Source organism: Corvus brachyrhynchos, unplaced genomic scaffold, assembly GCF_000691975.1.
Source record: "Corvus brachyrhynchos isolate BGI_N302 unplaced genomic scaffold, ASM69197v1 scaffold11, whole genome shotgun sequence".
NCBI classification, from domain to species: domain Eukaryota; kingdom Metazoa; phylum Chordata; class Aves; order Passeriformes; family Corvidae; genus Corvus; species Corvus brachyrhynchos.
The window spans coordinates 6,698,527-6,724,208 of NW_008236965.1; the positions used below are offsets into that span (position 1 = coordinate 6,698,527).

The following is a 25,682-nucleotide window of genomic DNA, read 5'->3' on the forward strand; positions in this document are numbered from 1 at the left end:
GAAGCACCAGTGAAAGTCATATCCAGTTCCACATGGGACTGATTTTATTGAGGGTTGTTCTGTGAGGTGTCTGTGAGTTTAGTGCTCCATTTCCCTCTTGATCTGGCTGGCAGATACAGGAGACAGCTCTGGCCTTACCCATTACCTTCCTGTGGCTGCCCTGGCTGCTCTGCTGTGTTTTGTTCACATGAATATTAAAGATGTTTTCCAGTTAGACTTGTTTCATCCCAGGAGGCCTAGCAGATTTCTGTGACTCCTTGCCTGTCTCTGGCCGCTTCCCACAGTATCCCATGGTCTACAGTGAAACATCCTCCTCTGAGCAGTCAGGCTCCGCACCTGGCTCATTCCTGGAGTCCAACCTGAGGAGAGATGGCTGCAGTCCAGCACCCTGTGGAGAACAGCTCTTCAATTGACAGATTTTCTGTGTTCTGTTCAAATATTTGGTGCTCAGTGTTTCCCAGTAAATCCTCACTTTAGGGGGTGAAATGAACAACTATAGTGATAATCCTGCAACTGCCTTATCCAGAGAACACTAATGGGATTGTAAATGAAAAACAAAAGCAATGCAAAAAATATATTGATTGGCCAGTAGTTTTACAAAAAATGCTGTAAGACACAGCTTTTATTATTACAGCAAGCAAGAGGAAAAACCTCATTGAAGATTTTTAAAACACCAGTAACTTGCGTCTGAAGCCAAGCTCAGAAGTAAATCTGTCTAGGAAATATTAAAGATTGCCAGGAAGCAGCAAATATCTGACAAGGATGGCAGAAGCCATTCCCAAAGACAATGAACTTTGTGTTCCTGAACTTCCAAGTGATAAAGAATCCACTAGAACAGTAATGTGAAATAACTTCCAAATATCAGAGCAAAAGTCTCTGCTGTAAATTTCCTATCCTTTTCCAGGCTTAGATAGAGTCATTATGCTGTTATAAACACTCTTGTTTAAGAAACAGGTTTGAACACAACCTTTAAGGGAAGTTGCACAAGGAGGCAGAGGAAATCATATCCTGTATTTGGTTTGTTTTTAGCTGGATATGCTCTTCTCAAAGTACCACTCTTGCCAACCAAGGGCAAAACATTGCAGGACAATCAGAGAGAGAATAGCCATGACCCTATTTAGGCTACAGAAACAAGATAGACCTGAGTTATAAATTATGGGAAACCCAGGTTGGTTTTCTTTGCTTGGTTGATTTTTTTATATATGTTAGCAGTTACGGCTTGGAGCCCCCTGTGTCTGATTAGGATTGTCAAGTAACCAGAGCATCCAAATATATTCAGCTAATAGGATATGCATGACTGCAAATAATGATGTCAGGTTGTCACAGGAGAGATCATAACCCCTAGAACTTTAATATTGCCCTTTCTCAATGTTTTGATATTTATTTTCCCTCCACACTGTACATTAAATTCATATGAACGTGAATGATATTTCAATTTGGTGAAAACTTAAATTATAAATGAGTTCTTGCAGCTGGAAGAAAATTATCCCATATAAGTGTCATGTTTGAGGTATTGCAATAAGGGAATTTGAACCCACTCTCAAATGAGACAAAATTATCCAGATATGTTCAGTAGTGTTTGTAGCACACATTAATGTGAAGCTACTCTGTGTGGCTCAAGCCTTTCCTCATACGGCTGGATTCTCCTTCCTTGGATTCCATGTAAATGGTTTCAGGTCCTTCTGTGGAAAGAAAACCCCATGCTTGTGCTCTCCCCCACATACCAGACTAATTCATTGACCCAAACTCACTTTCTGATCTCCAGGTATCTCCTTCAACTTCTTGCCATCTGAGGAGTTGTCAGTTCCAGCCTGCATCCCTGTGTCCAAAAGGCCGTCTCCCTGGCTCCTGCTGTGATTCCCTCTCCCCACTCTGCCCTCCATTTCATCCTTCGAAGAGAAAGTATTTTCACCTCCATTTAATGCCATCACCACCTCACCCCAATGCCTTTGAACCTGTCTCTTTGCTAAAGGTGTCCTGCTAAGGGTGTTCTCTCCCTAGCACCCAGATGGTCCTTGATGCCTCTTGAAACAGCTCATGAAATAATGGGCTTCAGCTGCAGCCAGAATCACATAAGGAGTGAGAATTGTGAGTGTCTCCAGAGGCCCTGGCACTGTTTGATTCCCTGTCATCACTGCAACCCTGTTAGACCTAAAATGCTGAAGGGATCTGTTCCCACCAGCCTCACTGTGGGCTCCCAGGGGAAACACTCAGCACAGACAAAGCAGAAACCTGCTCAGGCTGGTGAGACACATTTCTGAGCTGGTCTACAAAGCTCTCCAGCTGCTTGGGGGGAGGCTGGCTTACATTTGACAAGAGCAAGAGAAGGTCGTGTTTTATGTCTGGTGCACTCTGCATACTTCTGCACCTCTTAAACAGCAGCAAGCCACTGTGGGTCTCAGTTACGAGTCTCTTGAAAAGGGATTTGAATGCTTTTCTCATAACAACAGCAGAACTAGAGTGGTGTCAGGGCAAAAGCTTTTTCAGAGAGACAGCCATTTCCCAATTTTTCTTTTTCTGCTGAAAGACAATGCCAGAAATCATTGACATTTATGCTACAGAGTCTGTTGAAATGGGTAAAAATGAAGTATTTATGCAAATAGAAGTGCACAGGTAAATAGAGACAGACATACAGATGTATGCATACGTACCTGTATAGTCATGAACAGAATATATGCAACAGCCCCGATGTTACTCTTGATTTCTGCAAAACTGTGAGTCCATATGAGAAGAGCAAGGTTTGTTCAGGGTCTGGGGAAGAGGAGACTCCTTAGGTGTCAAATGCATGCCAGGATAAGCAGGATTACTCAGAGGTGCTGAGCATCCCCTGATCCAGTAGCAATAAACACACTGAGATACGTCAGCCTCCATCCTGGGCCCAAGGACCTTCATGTGCTGCTCTGTCCTGGCACAAGCACCAGCAGTGGTGGTCACGAGCTCCCTCTTGCTTCCTATCTCCACTGGGAGCACAGGAGACATCTGACACGGGAAGAGGTGTGGATCTCCTGTGAGTCTGGGGTGAGAATTTCCACTCTTTTCCCCTGCTCACTCAGTTCCTCTTTCACAGCCCCCCACCTGCCCTGCAGGACTTCAGCTCCTGCCAGCTCTGGGAGCAGCAGGACATGCAGTGAGCATCGAGATGTCTGTGGCATGGCAGCAAAGCCTGCAGCAGTGTGAAGAAATTCCCTCATTTTTTTGTGTTTATACTGGGAGTCTCCCCTCCAAGCAGATGCACAGACTGCCTGGGGGAACTGCAGTTCCTCTGGAATGGAGCATGGACTTTAATCTGGTCTCCACAGACTGAAGTGTCTTTGGTGGGTGGGCCAGCTTTCCATACAGTAAAACATGCAGATACTCACTCCTGATGTTGTAGCCCAATTTCTCCCAGCCATGGGTCAGACAGGTGGTCCATCTATCCCAGCACCCTGCATTTGTGAGCACCCATGTCTGAAGTAGTGAACAGAAACTTTTTTTCTGCCTCATAATCCTCAGGCTTGGATTTGAATGAATTTAAGAGGAAGAAGTTTCATTTCCAAAAATTTGTGGAAAAAACCCCCATGGTTTACATTGCTGTGTGGAAGTCTACGTATTTTTCATGAGAGAAGAAAGTACCTTGTGCAGCACTGCAATAGGCAATCTTTCCCCTGGAGATACATATTGAGCTCACAAAGAGAAAAAACAAATATCTGTGAGGAAAGCTAGCTTGCTTACCCACTCTTCATCTCCAAGTAGCCTGCAGTCTTCAGCATATTCACTCTCCATCAGAAAATTTAGCACTGGTTTTCTTAGTTCCTAGACTTTCCAAGAGCTTTTCTCTTTGACAGCCAACAAGCATTGCAAAGGAGCACTCATTTCCCAAGCTTGTCAGTTTTGCAAATCTCTCTGAAATCAAATGCCTTCACACAGGCTTTGTTGATACAACAGAGAGCAGTATGTGAAACTCGCTTGGCACAAAGAGTCTCCTGGTGAATATGGCAAGAGTACTACTCAGCTTTGGGTTTCAACATTTCCAGTAAAGCAACTGAGTAATTTTTGCCAGTGATGCTGGGCATTCCATCTGTGCAAATCCCATCTGTCTAATTTAGATCAATCCACTTAAAGAACATTACTGGCTGTCATGCCTTTGAGAGATTTTCTCTGTTCTTCACACATGTCAGAGCCTGAGGTCAGAGTGCTGAGCAATGGGAGACCCAACAGCTCTTCATCATACCAGAGTTTTGAGTCTCACACTGAAGAATAAACAGGTCTGCATTCAGCAGCATCGTGATTGTTATAAATTATGAATAGTGCTTATCCACAGCCAAGAAATCTCTGATTTGTGCTGACAGACCACTCAGCATCAGTATATCACTAGTGTATATGCAAGCATAATCCCAGTTGTTTACCAGGCTTGTTGGAAAGGGAGCAGTAAACTGGGAGGCTCTCCTTCACTCCTTGAAAATTTAGTCATCTGCAAAAATATTTTCTCTTTTGTGGCAGTAAAATGACTATTATATGCAGTATCTACATAGAATGTTTCCAGATATGGTATCAATAGAGCTCAGTCCTGTCTCTTCTGGGTTTTTATTAAGACTTAGACCTTTTAATTGTTTCTTTTTTCTATACAATCAGATTGCAAAGCAGACCTGATAGGGCAGTTCCGATCTGTTTCAGCATGCATTTTGGAAAATTGCTGCTTTTCACTACAGCACTACTGTGATGGAGTTGTCTGGAACTGCTCTCTTTTTCCAACAGGCACCAGCTTACCCAGGCAGGGTAAATCACTTCCTTGTAATGTCAGCCTTGTATTTTTAATGTCAGCCTTGTATTTCAATCACCCTCAGTGCTGAAGATTATCCTAGCCAGGAATTATAGTACAATTTACATAAAATGATGCAGAGCTATTAGAAAAAAAGACTGCAGGCAACTCCCTGCCTGCTGGACTCCTTCTTCCACACAGCCTTCTGCCTCTCGAGTTAGGCATGGCCTGCAAAGCTGCACCCAGGGCCATTAGCCCCCATCCTCCCTGGGAGCCTGCAGTGTGTGCCAGCCCTTCACTTCAGCATCCCCAAGTGCCCCTTTGAGACACATGGAACAAAGGTGCTTATTGTTTTAATTTCAGCTGCTAAACAATTTGCCCTTTACATTCAGTAACTAAAATTGCTTTCCAACCCTCCAGAATTCCTGGAGTACCTACCACCTTTACCCAGGGCCCTACCCAGGTCTAAATCCTAGCAACATACTGCCTTTAGTTATTAAATATTTTCTCTAACTCCATAATATTTTGATTGCCTTATCCTCCAGCACTGTGTTGCGAACTATATTGGGAATTGTCTATCAATTTCTCCCACAGCTTCTGGCAGAGCTGCTATGAGTTATCAGATGTGTTCTGGAAGGAAATCTGATTGTAAATAACAGCACAATATATCCCTAACTTCAAAGACACAGATCCCTACTCCAAAAAAGTGTGTCTCTAGATGGAGAGTTGGCAACTCATTTTCCTGATGCAGAAGTCTACATTTTCTAGGGAAGAAATACACCCATTTAGAAATACTACTCCCAAAAATAACCCAAACAAAACCAAAAAACCTAAAAATATTTAAGATGTTTTAATACAGAATAAAAAACCTTGAAAAATAATTTACTTACATTTTTGGTTATCAGTTCATATAAGATGGTTAAGATTACATTTTGGTGTCAAGTTCTTTACTTAAGAAGAGCAAGAGTTTCAGGCATATCTCTCTTTTCAGCAAGTGAGGTGTTTTTGTAGTTTATTTTCACTTACTGTAAAATTGAAAACTCCCCATTCATATCATAGCTTGATGTGAATAGTATCAGTATAGGCACAACCAGCTCTGCTAGTTACTACTAAATACTGCTATTTTCTTTTTAGCTGAGATAGATAGAAGTGTCAATACAATTTTCAGTACTTACAGTTTTTATATGATTTATTTTTTCTTGCAGCTAAAATTGTAGTCCTCTACATACAGTTTTTGTATCTAGCCACTGCCTACACTGATATCAGGGAAATACTGAAAAAACTGGCAATTTGATCACTAAATAGTCCCCTATTTCTCCTTTTACTTCTCTTGAGGATCAACTCATTATTCAGCCTAAAAATTGTCCAGTATTATACATGTACGAAGGCCATTTTTGCTGGTGTGACAGAGCTGTATTTGAAGCATCATCCCTCTTCCAGGCTGAAATTCTTTGGAAGAAAACACGAGAGCAGTAAAGCCAGGTGTCCTGCCTGCTGGTCCAGACAGGTCGGCAAGAAAGATCCTGAAAGAAAGAATATGGTTCAAAACCCCTCACATGTATTGTGCTTTGAGAGACAACAAATTTACCTGCAAGGGCAGTCACATGGACACCTGCCCATCATTACACAGAGATGACTTTGCTGGTCAAGACATTTTCACAGCATGGATCAAAACAATTTTCAGTTTGGCTACCAAAGCAATATCCACTTTTTTTTTTGTGACTACTTCTTCCTGGAGAGTGTTTGATTTGCTCCACAAGGACACCAAAGCTACTTTATGCTTGCACACAGCAAACATGAGAAGGTGTCTGTCTTGCTTGCATCCCCCTTGGGCAAGTTTGAAAGCCTCTGCCTCAGTCCTGCATGAGGCCAACAAACACAGGGCACACTCTGCCTGTGCAGGGACTTTCGTTAGCAGGGCCAGACTAGGACATCTTCTACTGGGTACCTTCCCAATGGGAATTTCACACATGCTGGCAAAACAGTGCTTGGAAAAGTTCCTGTAAGCTGTAAGGAAAGCACTGGGATTTTTGCATGTCATGACCAAATTCCAAATCACCCAGAGCTTTTACACAAATCTGTGTATGTCTCCTCTGTATGGCCACTGTTCCAAGAACACTTTTCACTATTTTCAGCCTCTATTGGTGTATTATAACACAAACAGGAAAGGAAGAGGTTTTAGGTGAGACAGGTGGAAACAAAAGTTTCAGCAATAACTCCCTGTCCTGGGTCACTGGTTTGTAGGTCAGGGCCTTCCCTCCAGTCTAACTGGAGCAACTTTTTCATGGTTTTCTTTGCATCATGTCAAGCAAAGGAAATTCATCTTCCTCTCCCCAAAGACTCCAGCTCCTGCTCTCTCCCTTTCTGCAGCCCAGAAACCCCCTGTGCACACACAATGCTTCTCTTAAAGTGGCACCACCTCTCTGGAGGCTCTCACCTGCCCCAGTGAGCAGCAGCCAAGCAAAACATTAAAGTACATCATATACAACTTTCCAAATGAGTTACTTTGTGGTTTGATTGTAATGTGATATGCTCTACTTACACTTTTGCTGTGAGATGGCATCTATGTGACTAAGAAACTTCAGATATTTTTCCAAGGTGGAATCGTTAATGGAAGGTAAATCTCACTGAAAATAGGCGAAGTATAAAATTAACTTGTCTACCAGGTCTTTTCAATGTGCAGTTTAGAGTAGGCAATTCCTTGGCTACTTCACTTTTTCTTTATCTTGTAATACTTCACGTTTTCCAGCAGATGCACTTAGGCAAAGTGAAACAAAGTAGTTTCTTCTTCTCTGATGCTTTTGCAAATTCTCCTCAATTTGGGAACTTGTTGGAGTAAATGAATGCTCTCTCTGAAGACTCTCAGAACAGAGCTGCTGTACCAGTTCCCCATATTCCTCATCCATATACCAGTACAGGACAGCCAGCATAGGAATACTGGAGTCTACTTTCAGTATGGGTAAGGAACATATGATTTAACACCTACTCTGAACTCCAACACACATCCAGTGTGAGTGGTAGGAAGACACATCATGTCAATCACAATGCCTGCTAGAGCAGCAGTATCTGGGATTATATATACATCAACACATATTTGTTTGGGATTGTAGCTAAAATTCACAAGAGATTAGCATGAATGAACATTCCTGTTCTGAGGTGCCCCTTGTAATTCCAGACTGCACTCAGGACCTATGTTTATACATCCTCTTTGCAGAAGAAAGCCTGTGAAACCATGAACTCAAGAAGAAAATGCTACTTTCTTTAGAACAGACTAAAAAATGTTTTTGTGAATCATCACCATCAGCTGCAAGTTTAAATTCCAAACAAAATTGTAAGAAAAAAAGAAAACATGATAAATGCTACTTGGGTAGAGGAAAGTGCACTGCAGGGCATGGAAATTACAGTAATTCAGATGCCAGGAGGTCAAGCATCAATCTGTAAGTTTTAGTTGTACCAGATTAATGAAGCATCTGTGGTGTTTGCCCAGACTCACTTTTCCTTTCAGCAATTTATCAATTGTAGCATTCTGTACAAAAAAAGCTAAAGAAATTCTGTTAATGCTTCTTTTTCCACACTACTATTGTGATCTATGTTTATTTAAATGGTGTTCCTTATTTTTGTCATTTTCCCTGCGGCTTGAAGAACAGGTGTTCAGATATAGCTCCAAGCTGTCAAAAATAAAACTGGCAATGACTTTAACAGACACAGGGCTGAGGAAATACAAGAAAATTGCAATTTTGAAAAATTAAATGCCACAGAGGATTTGTTAGACTACATCATGGTTGCCCAGAGGATATTTTAATTTAGATTTCATCATAAACACAAAATGGGATTATGGTTATGGTGGGACTGATAGTGGAGATTGGACTTTAGGTCTCTTGTCTTACATTTCTTTGCAAACTTAATGAAAACACAGTGGATTGGAACCTGTCAAGATTGCTTTTGATCCCTTTCCTGAGGCCTAATTAGGGGAACACTTCTCTAGAGAGACCACTTATATCAACTGCTGGGGAAGACCATAGCCTTGTGCAGCATTTTTCCACTTTGCCCTCCTGACTATTGACTATGGGGTCAATTTTCTCATTGAGCAGCAATGCAAGTTTATTGTGAGGCTACCTCCCAGTATCCTACAGACACATACTGGAACAATATGAGTAGAGGAACCCTGTTATTTGTAGCTGGATCTGTAACAGAAAGTACATATCCAACAATCTGTTCCTTCTGGGAAGTTCCCACAGGTCGAGGTTTTCGCTCCTTGGTTGAGTAAACTTGTGTAATTCAGGAGGAAGTTCTATCAGGACTAAAGAAAAGACAAGCACAGTGAGCTGTTTTTGCAAAAATGAAAAAAAAAAAAAAAACCTTTGAATACTTTCAAACAAATCCCTGTTTCTTGCCAGCTGAATCACCATCAGGTGCTGGCCTATCTTATGGATTAATCAAGATGAATGAAACACATAATTTACCACCATTCTAACAAGGTATTTTTAAGAGAAAAGAAAACGTTCAAAAATACTTTGTGCAAAACCACCAAGTGAGAGTGAAATAATGAGTACATTCTATTGCAGCCTAAAAAAAGTGGAAAGATAAATAACCAAAAGTTACAGATTCTTGTTCCATATCCAGGTTTTCCAGCATTTCAACCAACTCCAATACAGTATAGCACAACTAGTATTAAGAGAATTAAAACTCCATAAAGAATTACTAACAGATCAAGAGACCCCAAACTGGCATGAGAAAGACTGTAGAAGTCCTTTGGGTGGGCTGCTGCTTCACTTCAGGCCATGGTGACGACAACAATGGGCAACTGATAAATAGTTGGGGTTTTTCCCTTAAAGGGCTTTGTATAAGGACTTTATTATTAACATCAGAATGAATTGCCTAATGCAATCTAAAAAACAATCATACAGCAATAATTGAGCACACAGTGCTTCTTTCAGTGTTTACAGAAGTGACTTATAGCATGACAGACTGGCCGATGCACCACTCTTGTGAATAAAGTAAGCCAGGAGAGGAGATACCTACCAGCAAAAATGTCCAGCTGCTTACTTTTTGCTCATACAGCTTGGGAACTTCAGTGCTTCTGCTCAGAAGTAGCAAAGCAGTAATTGCACAGATCTACCAGGAAGCTGCCTAAATCAGTCCCAGAAAAGGCCAGCACGGGGAACTTCACTCAGCTCCTCCACAAAGAAGGGAAACCTCTCACCCCTGACATGCTCCTGGAGATGGATTTTCTGTGCTTTATGTTTTGAGTTGTGCCTCTGTATTCTGTGTCTACATATATTTTATTACTGTGTGCAACCACTATAAAAGGGTCAAAAGCAAGCATAGTGAGGTTCCAATTGAAAAGAGGCACTGAAACTATTGAGAAAACTGAAAGGGGGAGGTTTTATTTCTCATCAGCTGCAGGAGGCACAGAGCCAGAAGCTGGTGACGCTGAAATGTGCCAAGGAAACAGGCATAGTGAAAAGCCTAATTGGAATCATCACTTACCATCATGTACCTGTGCTACCACAAACAGAATGGAAATGTAGCACCTGCGAAACACCAGGCTGTAATTCCTCAGTGAGCCATCTTCCAGGGAAAGTAAAGCATGCAGAAATTGACTGAAGATGTCTTTTTTAACCTCAGAAATGAGGACACAACCTGCTCTTCCTGGCTAATTAGAAGTGATTAGCTCTTCCTAAATCAATACACATACTGTACATAGACACCCTCGTGTCTTGACCCCAACACCCTATGGGGCTATAACAGACCTAAACCAGTGAATCCTTACAGCCACCTGTGATGGGCTTTGATGTTCTGTGTTCTGACTGAATGCCCACTTTCACAACAAAGCCATAAAAAATGAATGAACTAACACTGTGCTTATCAACAGAACAGCATTTACACCCTTATGCTGCCAGTGCAATACACAGGACCACCAAGACACTGCAGAGACTTAAAATGTTCTCCCATAAAACCCCATATAGTCAAAAAACCCCATATAAACCAGCAAACCCTGGAATAGGGACAAACTGAGATTCTGAGGGCAAACAGTAGAGACAAATTAGTTACAGCAGGGAATCACTGATGAAATACAAAGGTAATTTAAAACCCCTGCTCCTGTCCCTGCTGCCCTGCACCCCTATGTTGGTTTTTTGGGGTTTTTTTGTTCTTTTACAAAATGTCTGATCTTTTACATAGTAAAGTAAAACAATGAGGATCAGAGCAGGGAACAAAAATTCCTTGCTAGGAAAAAAGAGTATGTGCTCTTTTGGAGCACAAATTGCTAATTTTTAGGATTACAATCTTTATTGTCTCTTAATTGTCTGTAAAAGCCAAAAGTAACTGCCAATCTACAATGAGGGAAAGGAAAACTAAATCTTAGATCTTGATAGTTCATGTAACCAAATCCTATTTTGTGAATTGTCTAAGCTCTAAAATGCCCCAGGTTTATAAACCGAGTTTCCTGTAGTGGGGGGGGGGGTAACCAACAAAACCCTGGAAAAATATTTTGTCTCTTATCTCAGTTTTGGGTATCAAATTGTTATTGGTGTGTACTCTGTAACTTCAGCGTGTGTTAAGCACAAAACTTTCTACACTGAGACCCATTTCCAAGGGCTGGCAAACAAAATCTGAACCAACTAACAACTGAAAGCTTTGAAAATACTGGGAAAATACTCTGTGATGATGGAAACAATGATGTTCTCAAAGAAGAAAAATACAAACTGACTGTTGTCCATTTCAAGTTAAAATACACTACTGTCACTTTGCCCTTTTTTTGTTATCTATATTTTTCCATTTTCTGTGTCACGTTTAAACAATAGTTCATTTTACCAAGATCCATATATATTTTAGTATTGTGTGCACTTGCATCACTTGTGCCATAGTGACAGGAGCCACTGACATGCCAGTATCATGTGCTATGTGATTATGTCAGGCATTCTGTCCAAGAAGCCATCATCACCTATTTTACATTTGTCTGACAACTACCATCACAACTTCTGTTCCCCAACAGACTGTGGGTCATCACCATATTGGCCCCTCCCATATTAAATATCTGCAGATTAACAAGAAAGCAAAAACCTCAGGAGATGCCACTATTTTTAAATGACTAAACATTCAAGACTATGTATTTCCTCATATTTATTTTTTAACTGTATTTTTCTAAAACATATTAAAATAGAAAAGATGTTCATCTGATTCATACAAAGAAAATACCAATAATAAAATAAGTAATAAAATACTGAAAATATATGAAAGCACCAAAACATTAAAATATTCATATTGGCAAAGACTCTAAGAATATATTTCTGGCAATTTTACAGTAAAGTGCTATTCAATCCACTCAAATTAAGGAATTGGCATTTTAATAGCATGGTTATTATTATCTTAATGTTAAAAATTACTTTGTTTCTTTTCTCACTAAGACAACAACCCATTTTGTTGGAAGCAAAGAATTTGAGTTGCATGCACATAAAAATAACCCAAGTAACAGCTTCAGTATAAGCAGTTAACAATATAAATTGCCAACTCATTAGGAATACAAAATACTGAGAAACAAACTAGGCAGAAATAAGATTAGTGAAAAATTAAGAAAATGCAGATGTGGTAAACCATTGTATAAATTAAGAGAGGACAGAAGACTGTGCACCAAACATTTCTGCAGACTTGCTTTTTACATGGCATTTTTTTAGTAATCATATTGCTGGCATTATTAGTTAATCTGTTTATTGTTTTAAACTGCCCTTTTCTACTTCCTAGAAATGATCCTACATCACCAACACACTGTAAGCAAAAAGACAGAAGTAGAGTATGACCTTTATTTTTCCTTAATCACTTCTCATCTACTGAAGTCAGATGACAAAACTAATAAATCTTTTACAAAGCCAATTTGGAGCAAAAATTAATCCAAGCAACATAATTATTTTAAATTTTTAAAACTCTTAAAGAGTGAAAATTTTAAATGTATGAAAGATACCATCAGTCTCCTTTTAAGCTTTTATCATTTTAATATACATATTTACAGCAATGAGTACAAAGAATCCTTGTTAGCAAAGTTCTTTCTAGCTTTTTGCACCATTTCCACAACAATTTCTGTGAAATGGCAGATGCAATACTTTTATGTTGCCTTCAAGTGTATTTAATCTTCCCGATTTGACTTGCTTTTTTCTTAATTTCATATGTACTTTAACCATATTGCACAACTCAGAGTAAGTTCTTACACTGACTAATAGCCTTTTAATGAACCAATAATCAGCCATCACAGTAAAGAAGTCAACTCCTACACTCCTTCTGTAATTTGAGTACAAGTTGCTTTCCAAAAAAAAAAACCCAACAGGAATAGTGTCGTCTTGTTCATGTGTTACTTGGTAAGAAATGTTTACAATAACTTTTCATTTAGAAGAAGCACAAAAATAAGGAATTTAACCAAAGAAAGCAATGAGTCTGAATTATCAAAATAATTACTAACAACAAATATCTTCCTTTATGTGCATGTACATACACAGATTATATAAAAATCCACCTGTATTACATAATTTCTGTAAATTTTCCTAGAGATGAACAGATTAACCTTGGACTACACTAAGCTGACTGTTTGCATCTTCTATGGGAGTGATTCAGAATGTAAGAATGAATATGATGAAAAGAAATGAAATATTGTATTTAAAGTAGTTGAATAGAGGGGGAAAAAAAAAAGCAAAACAGTCTTAAATAATGTTGTATTTGGTTTCCTCCTCCCAGTTCAGTAGTTTTTATTGAGTTGTACAGTGAAAATAGGTCCTAGCTTCAAGACCTTCGTCATGCCCTATTGTAAATGTCAACTTAGAGAATAATTTCAGTAATTTCGTTTGCTGGTCATTCATTTCTTCTATCTTTTCTTTCCCCAGGAAACTGTTCCTTGTTCATTGCTGTAGGCTCACAAACCTCATTTTGGCAGTTCCAGAATCCAAGTGCAGCACTGCAATCTTTTCGACTCCAACGAACCATGATAGGCAGCGGCACATCCAGGGCACAGCAATTCTTCTTAGCTTCTCTGGGCATAGGCCAGGTAGAAGCAGAAGGCAGCAACAGTAACTGATAGCAGTGATAAAACAACTGACAGCTGCTGGAACCAGAGGCAGCGATTCATCTGCTCTTCAAGTCTTTTATTAATCTGCAGTAAATGAGTTAGCTGAAAATAGAACAGTTTCATTAAGTTAGAATTACTGCACTTGAAAGTACTTGGCAATTTTGAGCTATTTTGGCAATAACTATAACCACAGAAAAGAAAAAGCCTTCTCACAGCAGTATCTCAGCAATACTTTTTCTATCACTACATACTTCAGGAATCTGTTCTACTAAAGGAGCTTCAAATCTTAAGTTATGGATAACCAATATGGCCTGTATCAAGCAGGTGACATCTTTACACTCAGAAGCAAAAGATACTACTAATGCTCATTGATATGCCAGATCTGTATATACACAAGAAGAATGAGCAAACTCCACTGAAAATTTGATGATTATTAAATCATTATGATTAAACAAAATAATTAAATCATTATCACTGATGTAGTTACTTTCAATTGCTGAGATGTTCAAACAGTATAATTTACAAAATACCAAAAAGGTTCAGTTTTATCTCTAGTGTATTCTATAATTTTGCTGAAAACTGAGCACAAAGGAATGCACTATTACCTGTATATGTAAATCTTCATTAGTTTTTGCTGGAATATTAAATGCATTGTCTTTTAATGTCAGAGAAGAGGGCTTACTACTTTCTATGACGTGACATCTGAGCCTGTGAAAAGGGAACAAGAACATGCACCAAAAATCACAATTTAATGCAACATTGTATAATTAACAGTAAACAATCCATCTTAAGTGGATAAAGTACCTGCACATTTAAAATTTAAGAGACAGTAATTATAATTACACTAAATTTAGTCCAGGTTTACAAAAAGTAAAGGCCAGGTTTGTATTCATCAGTAACTAATGTACACAGCACACTTGTAAGCAAATAGCCTCTCTCTATTGTTTCAGGGTCTGTCTTAAAAAAACCCAAATAAACTACAACACTTATTATGCAAGGAAGCGTAAGGTCACTCACATGATGCAGATTTTATTCAAAAGGGAAATACAGGATAAGCACTTTAAGCAAACACAAAGCAAGATTTAGGCATCAAGACTCACAAAATATTTTTTCCACAGTAGTTTTAGCCATGAGGGGGTAAAGGCAGCTCCAAAAAAACACAGCCCCGCAAAATATAACCCACAGAAAAACCCCAGGAAAAATCTAAGGCAAAAAACCAGTCAAAACTGCAGGGAACTTTTCCTAGACATGTTCAGTGATACAACCCAATGTGACTGGATGAGAGAGAAGAGTAACAGGTACATTCAAAAAAGTGTATGGGGAAATGTATTTTTTTAGTGATTTTTCTAGATGACTTTTTCACTACTAAATATCAAAAATACACATATGAACATGTGATAGGTTTTACAGACTTTTTCTATAAAATACTGATTTTCCCCAGTAGAAAGGGAATATTTTTAATATTGTCTAGAAAATAGTTTTGCATTTAATATGTCTGCTTTCCTTGATTGCTTCCTTTTAGAAAACTCAAGCGACACATTCTTATTAAATTATTAAAAAACCAAAACCCCTACTGTCCATGTGTATTGTCACATACATTCCTATTTTTTCCATTTAACTCTTAATCTGCACAAGAACAACAACAAGAAAAGAAGAAGAGCATGTATGGAATACCATGATAATCAGTTAAAACAGAGCAAAAGTCTCAGTAATGTATTTTGGTCAGTAAGCCCACAAGTGAGTTTGGAGAATTGTTCATTGATTATGCTATACAAGTGCTAGAACTCAGCCAAGCAATAAAAGCTAAAAAACCCCCAAATCCCTGTTAAAAGAAAACCATATGCTTACCTATGTTCCATCACTTTGGTCCTAGGGACTTCTTTCCAAAACTGAGTCAGTTCTGGCCCACCTGCTCCAGAAGACTGGTCCATTTCTGCTGCCATTATAAGGAAACGATCCTGCAAAGAAGCTGCGAAACCTGCCCTCAAGGAAGACAAAAAAAAAAAAAGGCAACAGTGTGCTTAGATAAAATGACAATATTACAAGGAGGAGAGAAGCATTTTGCACAAAAGTACCATAAAATGAAAGCTTGTTTATTGCAGGACACGAGACACTGATTTACTACAAATAAATATATGGAAATCATTCTCTAAAGCTCAATAATTCTAATTACAGTTTTCAAAAAATGATATAGGTTTATTTTAACAGAACTAGTTTCATCTGAATAGCTCAAAGACAACCCAAAATTTTGTAAAGAGTGTATTCTCCAGCAAATTCACCTGTGCTTGCAACAATTTAGGAATACTGCAGATAAATTCCCACTGTAATAATGAACCAGCAAGACAACTGCCACTCAGACTTTCTGGGTTTTAAGATATGAAACAAAAGGGGTTGCAGACAACAGCTGCTTATGCCTGAGTGGAGTAGTAAATCAGTACAGCCAGTTACTCAAATCCTTTCTGACACCCATGTTTTTGTAACAAATAGTACCATTTTCATACAAGAGTCAAGTAGACATGGGCACCAGTCAGTCCTACAGCAGCAAGCACATACAACCATCAGTGTCTAGAGCTTAAGTCTAGTAATACAACTTGCCCAGATTTCTCACAAAATCTATTTTTTTACTTACCACCATGAAGAGAGACTATTATATCTAATGATGTGCCAGGTTCACAGCTGCTGTTACTGGGTTTAACCCTGTATTTTTCAGGTGCAGTTGTTCTCACCTATAAACAAGAAATACGAAGGATACAATAAGTGCATCCACAAACTACGGTTGCTTCATAATTCCTCTCGTTCTGTAATAACTAAATCCCCAAAAGCTTCACTATTAGGACAAGTCTCTAAAATACATCATTTTGTAGGCATAATAGGACTCTTGCCTATTCCTTTTTCCTCCCTCTCAACTGCTTTTATCCTTTGTTTTCTTGCATTTGCTATTTTTCTTTTGCATACATATTTAAAACCAGCCAAGAATGTGTTATAATAAATATGAAAATATGAAAACTTTAAGTTATTTTAATGTGCAGAGAATGCAAAAGATGGGAAAAACCCCACAAAGATGCATGTAAACTCAGTATTTCTGAAGCAAATATAACTATTAATTCCTTTGATAGTGACATTTGCAGATGGATCTGCATCATTTCACTTGTTTCCAGCCAATATTTAAAAATTCTAAAAAGGTGACTTTTTACAGTGACATTTGCAGATGGATCTGCATCATTTCAGAGCAACTTGTTTCCAGTCAATATTTAAAAATTCTAAAAAGGTGACTTTTTAATGCTCAAGCCTTTCTTTTTCAAGAAGTATTACTCTCACTAAAAAACTAACCATCACTTTAGCTCTTTTTTAGTCAGTGCTCCAAAGATTTGTAATACTAATTATCCCCTTTAAGGTGGTACATCATAGGGATAAATTCAGCCAGATTTCTTTAACCTGCCTCAAACATCACAACACAATAAAAAATTTTGTCTATAAAATGGATTTAATAGTATCCTTCCTCCTGACACAAAACAAGAAAAAGCTACACATTTAGTAAACCAGGCCACACATAAGACACTTACTTTAAAAGCCACTACATTTTTAGTGACGTTTGTGAGAACTATCAAACATTTTTTCTCTCCGGTTTCTTTGGATCCAAAATATAGCTCCTCTGCTGGGCTAATAGGAAATTTTAAAAGAATTAGTTTCTTCAGATTATCTTTAAAACAGATCATAAAAAAACCTGATCACACCTCCAGGAAAATAAAATACTTTCTACCCTGCAGCTACAGTCAGCATAAACAGATTGTAATGAAAAAAAGCTGTGAAAACAAAACGCAGAAATTTTGTAGTGAAGCTCAGGGTTGACTCATGACAAGTGGAACTAGCTGCCTCAGCTGATTACTGCCCTTGACTTCTGCCATCTGTAACAGCAGGAACAGCCAACAGATATACAGTCAGCTGCTTAATCCTTTGGCAGTGTGTTAAGGGAAAGCATCCTTGGTTTTAATTTAGACTCATTTTAAGGAATACAAGGTGTCACAGACAGGGAGTAATTTCCACCTCAAACATCTGTCCTTGTCATGGATATAGTGCACACATAAGAGAAGGCAGATATCCATGACTGGCAATCATTTCAACCACGACAGCTGAATTCTCTTGTACTTAAGAGTCAGTCTTCACATACTTGTGCTATCACATGCATAAATAAAGTTACTGCCTGCTTTTAATATTCTTGCACAATTAAGAGTCATGCATGAGATATTTTAAACCACATCAAACACAACTCATTTTGGATAAGGATTCAAATGAACACAAGTAGGTAAAAGGCAGGGCATGCTCATATAATACAAATTGAAAGGAAACTTGAGTAGCAAGTGAAGAACTTTTTTTCATTATGCCACATTAGGAGCACACAAAGAACTGCTGTACTACTCCATACTACAGAACTGCATATTCTTTTTCAAAACATGTGATTTTTTCCCCCATGTCCTCTTTTTAGAATGCCAAATTCATGCTACTTTGACCTCCTCCTCAAAAGACCTCCTTTTATAGTACCAATCATTCTTTCTCCTCCCACTTAAACCAGTGTATGAGCTGAGAAGAAAACCCTTTGGGGCTGTAGGACAAGTGTGAACGCCCATGCCGGAAGGAAGGCGACTGTGATGATAGGGTGCTGATGTTTTACAATGCATTAGTCAGTCCACATGACTAGACTACTTCTTTTGCGGTGGGAAAGAAGGAAGTGTGCCAAATAAGGTAGAAACCAAAAAACTGATGGGTTTAAATCAGGTAATTCCCTCCTCCTCTCAGTATTTTTTCATTTCCAAATTCTCAGTTTAAGTAACCAATGCTAGGGAATGGAAAGATTGTAGCTACAAAATATTTTAGCTATCTTAATACTGTACTACTGCAGCTGTGTGTAACAGCAATTGCAAGATGAACCATAAGTGAAACAAGATAACATTAACTAGCATCAAAACAAGCCACAAAAAGAGATCAAGGGAAGGAACTTCTGCCAGAGCCTGATCTCTCTTGTTCTACCAACTATGGCCATTGATCAAAGGAAAAAAAAAGGCTTGGGGACCACAGCTGTATGGCTCTTGTCTGTGAAATCAAGTCCCACAGCACTGGGGGTAGTTGGTATGTAGCCATGAGGAAGGGGGGGTTGTTTAAACAAACACCCAAGCTTTTTCATTTTTACAGAAGCAAAAATTTCTATACTCTGATGTGTGTGACATAACCAGCTTGTACTAGAAATTCTCGTACCACAACACACCACAAGCTGCTCTTCTTCCAGACAGTGCAAGGAAACCGCTGCTTTTTGTCTGACCAAACAATTCAATTATGGAGAAGGAAAGTCAGAGCCAGCCTTTCATTGTAAGGCATACATGGCAAATACAATTGTGGTCTAAATGAGAGAGACAGCTGACTCAGGAGCATGACTACAAATACAAGAAACAAAAGAGCACAAGGGCCCAGCTTTGGTCCACAATTTTATGGTGCCAGAGCTGCAGTGCCTCAGCTGTGTGCTCAGGCTCCAGGCTGCTCCCTTCACAGGACAATGCTGGGAGATAAGCAAGGATGCAAGTTAATTCCTGGGGGCAGAGCTTATGGTCTCTGTGATAGGTGCCTACAACTGGCTATGAATGGCACTATATATTATTGGTTCAATCACCTTCAGTTCAATGGCCTGTGAATCAGTGCAGGAAAATGAAAACTAGTTCTAGCTTCCACAGAGGGAGAGCATTAATGAAGAGCAACAGCTACACTCAGGAGTTTACTTTAAAAACAAAACAAACAAACAGCAAGGACAATGGAGACAGCAGTATTTTATTTTCCATGACAGCAAGACTACAAGTATTAACACCACTATTCTTGACTAAGTTTACTCTTCCAGGTGTTGCAGTCCATGTAAGTTACTTCTATTCAATGACAGCTTGAAGTATTTTAAGAGAAAAAAAAAAGGCAGTTTCTGGGGGTGTTGGAAGTGTTTTAGCTTATTTGGATTTTTTTGTTGTTGTCTGCTTATGATTTGTGCCCCTTTTTTTTTTTAATTAAAAAGTGAATGGAAAAACATCTACATTTGTGATTGTTCCAGAAAATGTTTAACATTCTTTGTAATCACAATTCTGCAGTCTATGCCTTTGTCTTGCCATACAAGAAACTAAGGCTATACAGAGGAGGTTTTTCATTTCAAAATTAGGAAAAATTTACACATATAAAATATATTTATGCTAATGAGCACATTATTATTCAAATTCATTCCAAAACTAATCAATACAGTACTTAAAAAGTTAGCTAAGAAATTACCTAAAAATAGATATTTTCTTCATTCATCTAATAGCAAACTGAAAGTGAAAATAAAAGTTACCATCTAAATCAAATTCTAAACAAGCATCCTAAACTGAAAGGCAGTGAAAAGAAAAAGTTATATTGGCTAATTGATTTCTTTTTCCTAGTTTAATGATAAAAAGCAAATTAACTGCAAGATGTAGCATCTTGGACAACAAAACCTTCTGAGTAGATATGTCATTTATAAAGCCCTTTCCACATAAAATGAATTGGACCCATTCCTTAAGTTTAACTAGAGGAAACTACTAGTGTAGACATTTATATCATCATAAGCTAAAAGAATTCAAGCAAGATACAACAGTGAAAACTGGCTTGATGAAACATGGTTTTTTTGTTAAGCCAGTGCAATCAATGTCAACCACTGCTCTCACTACAGGTAAGGACATGCTTAGTCAGATGGTTTCTCAATATAAACAAAACACTTCTACAATTCTATGGAATATACATCTATTCATACAAAAAGCATGCCAATCTTTGGTGACACCAGAAGATTTACTAAAATCTTGTAAAACTAGAAAAATTCTTTGAGCTTTTTAAAAAGCCTTCTTAAAAAGTTGTTTATAATTTGTTTTCCTCCAATAGTCTGAAAAAAGTTTATTTTGAAAACCAACTAGAGTTAAGTATTCAAATGTCCAAGGCACATTGTAAAAAGAAAATTAAAGAAAATTATTATTACCTGATATGTAATAAAGGTCCTTTAAAAGTGGTTAATGCTTTCTTTGCATTTTTTGGTTTGACCTCTGTTTTGTCAGTTTCCTCTGATTTGGAAATTAGTTCTATAGAATTCATCTGAGTAAAAATGATAGTTATAATGATTAACTAGAAACCTGGATTACATGTTACAGAACCATGCATGTATTTTAAAGAATATGGTGAGGCTTATTTCAACAGTTTACATATTACAGACCAAGCATTATATATATTCATTCCCTGAAGCTGCTCGAAGTCCACTGAATAAAATGATTTACTATAGAAGTTACATAACACATTAAACATGCATGAAACAAAACTTCTGCTTTGTTTTTTTCCCATGTATTTTCCTGCTGCCCAGGTCAGTTTTTGAAAACTCCAGACACACTAAGTTATAGCACTTCAAATATCTAAGATTATAAAGCACTGGTATTATTCATCCACTGCAAATTAAAATTAAAACAGATGCCCCAACACAATCACTGAACAGAAAACCTAGTACCAATTCCACAACTCATTGCATTGCAGGGTTGCTAAACGTATCTTCATTGCTTTTAGATGAGACTCTGAAGTATTGCAGAACATAAAAGAAATAATGCTGATTGAATTGGTGCTTTCAAAACTGCAGGTACCTCTTAGGTTCTGAGGGTTTTCTTCCATAACATTAAGAAAATACATGCAAAACAGGGCAGGTGCTGGGGGGGGATGTGCAGAAGACTGAAAGAATTAGTGATATCATGATTCCAGATCAGCTGGCTGAAGAGTTTGTTTAGCCTCCTTTTTATTCCACTTTTAATACAGAGAAAAGACATGAAGAGAATTCAGTTCATGCAAGTTTGAAGTATGGGAATGAAAGGAATACAAAACTTTATATGAAATAGGCTATATAAAAAGAACCCACACAGCATCTTTTTGTTTAATTATATAAAAGTGATAGTAAAAGGTTAGTATGTAAATACACTGCACTAGTTATATGTTGGGCTTTGTTCTACATAAACTACCAGGAAAAAATATTACTATATGTCTTGGGGTGACACAAAAGTGGAAGCATCTACAGGACAGGCACTTACTAACCAAGTTTATCACTCATGATTCCCTCTACTGAAAAAAAAATGAGTAGCACCTTGGTTACACTGTATAAAAGTGAAAACAATTATTTGCTTTATGGTATTTCAAGAGTAAAAAAAGTAAAAAAGCCAAAATACCTTAAGTAGAAAGCTAAGTCACCCAAGCAAATTAAAAGCCAACAAACACTGAGGCTTATTAAGCACCAAAGGAACTCACACACTGAGCAGAAATTCTCCATGTTTCCATATCTAAGAATCATACACTGAAAAATGTGCTACAAGCAAAACAAGCTACTGAGTCTAACTGTGGTTATGTAATGCTTCCTTTTGACCTTAAGGTCAGTGAAATTATCTTTTTATTTTTTTAAAACTGGCCAAGTTGCAAATAACAGCTGGAATACTTAGTGAGCTACATGTTTCAAATTATTCTGACAAACCTGGAACGGTAAATGAAACTGTATTCTACTCCATTAAACAGAAGTTTTGCAAGTCATATTCCAAAATTAATTATGACAATAAGCTAGTGAATTTCAAATTTTTTTTCTACTATTTTCAAGAACAATATCCCCAGTTACTATTACTGCATATTCCTAAATATCACTTCATATGAACTTGTGTAAAACAATGCCTTTATTTCTGGATAAACAACACTGCAGGAAGATTATGTTGCAAAACATGATTGATGGAGTAGGAATACTCCAATTTCTCCTGAGAATAAATGAAAACATTCGTATGTTAAAATTTTATCAATAATTTAAGATAACAAATTAACATCCAGTAGTGCATAAATATTTAACTTAGTATTTTCTCATGTACATACTGATTTAAGATTCGGAGAAAACGAGATATATTTTAACATGGTCACCACTAGATATCCCAAGATTAAAAAGAAACCAACTAGAAAGACAGCCTTTGAAAACAAAGTACAGAAACTTTTATCATTTTACTGCACAATTCACTATATTCCAAGAGATGTGCACTAAATATTTAGTGCACATTTTACACATTCTGAAGCAGAAACTTGGCTTAATAGACCAAGAATCAACGCTGAAACTGAAACTATAATTCTTCAGTTTTCCTGAGTTCTTTTGTCAAATTGGAAGACAGAAAAACTGTTGAAAAAGTACAACACAAAGACAGACAAGTAACCAAAATTATATGCCTCTTGTCCCACTTTGTAACCATCTAGCTAGTCTTGCCTAAATCTTCAGTTAGATACCTTTTTCTGATTAAGGTTTTGTGCTTCATTCAGTTCCCCAGCCTCCTTGGTGTCTGCATCTATCTCTTCTTTACTTTCATGCTCATCTTCACTTGTAATGGGCCCATTTTCACATAAAGGAGTTTGAAAATCATCATCAACCAATGGAGGATAACTGTACTTGAAAGAATCCTAAAAGATAAAGAGATTTATAACAGAAGAGTTATTCAAGAGGATTAGAAGTACCTTCTCTAGGGTTTTTAAAATGGAAATACTGTCATTGTTTCTTGTTTCACATTACTTTTGTTTCATTTATCTATTTCAAGTTGCACCCCTATACAGAACGCTGACACCAAGAGTTTCTATTTTATCCACAGACAAATAAATAGTCATCCAATGAAGCCAGTAAACTGTAACTGTTATTTATATTCACAGCAGAACTGCAGAAGCTGTTCTATCAAGGATCAGCATTCAGAGTCTTATTGCTGAAGTTCTCTTCTTAAGTTCTCAAAAATGTAGTTTAAAACTTATGATAGCTATTTCTAAAAATATTACAAAAGTGATGAAAAACATCAGTTGTTCCTTGTATGTTAGTTTCATAATGGTCTGCTTAAAAAAAAGAAATAAACCCCAAAATCATGAAACAACCCCAAATAATCCCTGAAGTTTAACATAATGTGTGGATGTTTAGCATATTCTGCAATTCAGATCTTAGTCTTTGGAATGCCAAATCGATTTAAAGACCATACTTAAGACATCTGAGTAATGCAGCAGCAGAATACTTAAGTTCTCAATGACTCTACAGTAAAGGTAGATCCATTGGAAGATCAGTAAAAAACAGTTTTTGCTAACTAGAAATTCTCTTAACATTCTCAAAATAGTTTCATTAAAAGTAATGTTAGAGAGTGTTTGAATGGGGATCTCTGTTCCTACAGCATTTTCAGTTTTAAGCATTGAGTAAACTGAATTAGTCTGTCAGCTTTTCCAATGGAGAAAAGAAACATAGCTTTGACTCCTGTGAGGCAGACTTGAGCAATGCCCCCGCTCCCCAAACAATGCCTCCCTCAGCAGGGAGTTACAAAAAGGTGTTCCAAGAGAGCTCTCCATAACCAAGTACATTTTCTCAAAACAAGGAATAATGTGATGTTAAGAGAAATTAAAAGGGAAAAGTCTTAAAGGGAACCATTCAAAGAAACCACAAACAAAACAGCATACTTCCTCCTCATCTATAATCAAGGCCTAAATCACATCTATTCTTCAGGCTGTAGCAACAGTCAAAGACCTCTAGCTCAATGAAACACGTATTCCCTGGCTCAAACAATATCCTATTAAGGGCCTGAAGGACAAGCTTTAAGTATCAGTAACAGACTAAATCACTATTAGAAGAAAAGACTCCAGTCTGCTAGAAACATTCCAGTAGTCTTGCAGAACACTGACATCCCCCATTTGCAAAAACAAGACAGAGATATCCAGCTTCCCCTTATCCAAACCAATAAAGCCTTTTCACTCCCTTCCAGCATAGGATGAAGGGCATATAACAAAGTCACCTTAATAAAGGGAAATTAATTTTGCTGCATGCTTTACTTGGCCTTGTTAATCCATGCTGCTGGATATCTTCAACAGCTGAACAAAATCTCATCGGTGGGACAACTCAAAGTCCCACACTTTATAGTTACAGTGCTTGAGTTTCAGTGACATGGGTATATCTACTAACAGGGTGAAAACCTCAGCCAGGTAAACAAGACGGATTTATTCAATGCCTGATACATCCATTCTATAGACTTACGGCTCTTTCTTATATCAGATCCAGAGAATTCATGCTATTATTTTTGGCAATTTTTGTAGAGGTGTCTTAATCATAGTAGCAATATTTTTAAAGATGACGTGTATAGAGCAGTCATGAAGCCATATGCAAGCTTAGCCATGTCTTAACTTCAGGCCACTGACCTATACAAGGTACTTCCAAGAAAACCTGTGAGCTATCAATTTAGATACCCAGGTGAAGAGCACAGAAGCTGCATACATTGTTCAATATTGGCACCAGTTGAGGGAATCTTGATCCTTGTTAAATCCATCTTCTGATAAAGAAAGACTGAGCAAAACAGCAAATTAAAACCCTACTGTGTGTACACGCCTTGCATCACAATGTACACTATATGTACAATAGTCTTGGAGAGAAAAAATCTCCCTGGTCAGTCAGAAATGTGTATGCCTTAAGAACTGGACTGTTCCATCAGCTGGAAATGGCAGAATGTGTGATACAATAGACAAGAAAGCCAGAAAACACTACGTTAATATTTTTCATTTAGTAACGAATGTATACTACCAAGTGGCTCTTGAGCATCTAACCCTAATTTTCCAGGCTGCCTAGCATTAGCTAGCTCCTAGATCTGTCTTGGGCAATTTTGACAAGCTCTCCAAAACAAACCTGCTATAAAGAAAATGACCTCTGTGCATTAAGGACAAGAACCACGCATGTGGTGCATAGCATGTATGGATTAGCAGTATGGTAATAGCCACAGCCAACAGACACTGATGAGGACTTGAATGGAACTTAGATCAAATTCATATTCCAAAGTCCTACAAAATCCAAGTTTCTGT

General features: G+C 37.8%; 1 protein-coding gene across 1 annotated transcript in view; it reads right to left on the minus strand.

The window, feature by feature from the left end:
- Window positions 1–11,846: 11,846 nt before the first annotated feature.
- The window catches only part of MOSPD2 (motile sperm domain containing 2), a 32,788-nt gene continuing 18,952 nt past the window's right edge, over window positions 11,847–25,682 (minus strand). Inside the window, exons 8-14 of the mRNA XM_008629271.2 lie at window positions 23,103–23,273; window positions 20,803–20,915; window positions 17,354–17,450; window positions 16,420–16,516; window positions 15,639–15,768; window positions 14,396–14,498; window positions 11,847–13,892 (exon numbers count right to left, since the gene is read on the minus strand). Of these exons, the coding sequence (XP_008627493.1) occupies window positions 13,746–13,892; window positions 14,396–14,498; window positions 15,639–15,768; window positions 16,420–16,516; window positions 17,354–17,450; window positions 20,803–20,915; window positions 23,103–23,273 (858 nt within the window). The 3' untranslated portion in view covers window positions 11,847–13,745. The remainder of the gene's footprint in view (window positions 13,893–14,395; window positions 14,499–15,638; window positions 15,769–16,419; window positions 16,517–17,353; window positions 17,451–20,802; window positions 20,916–23,102; window positions 23,274–25,682) is intronic.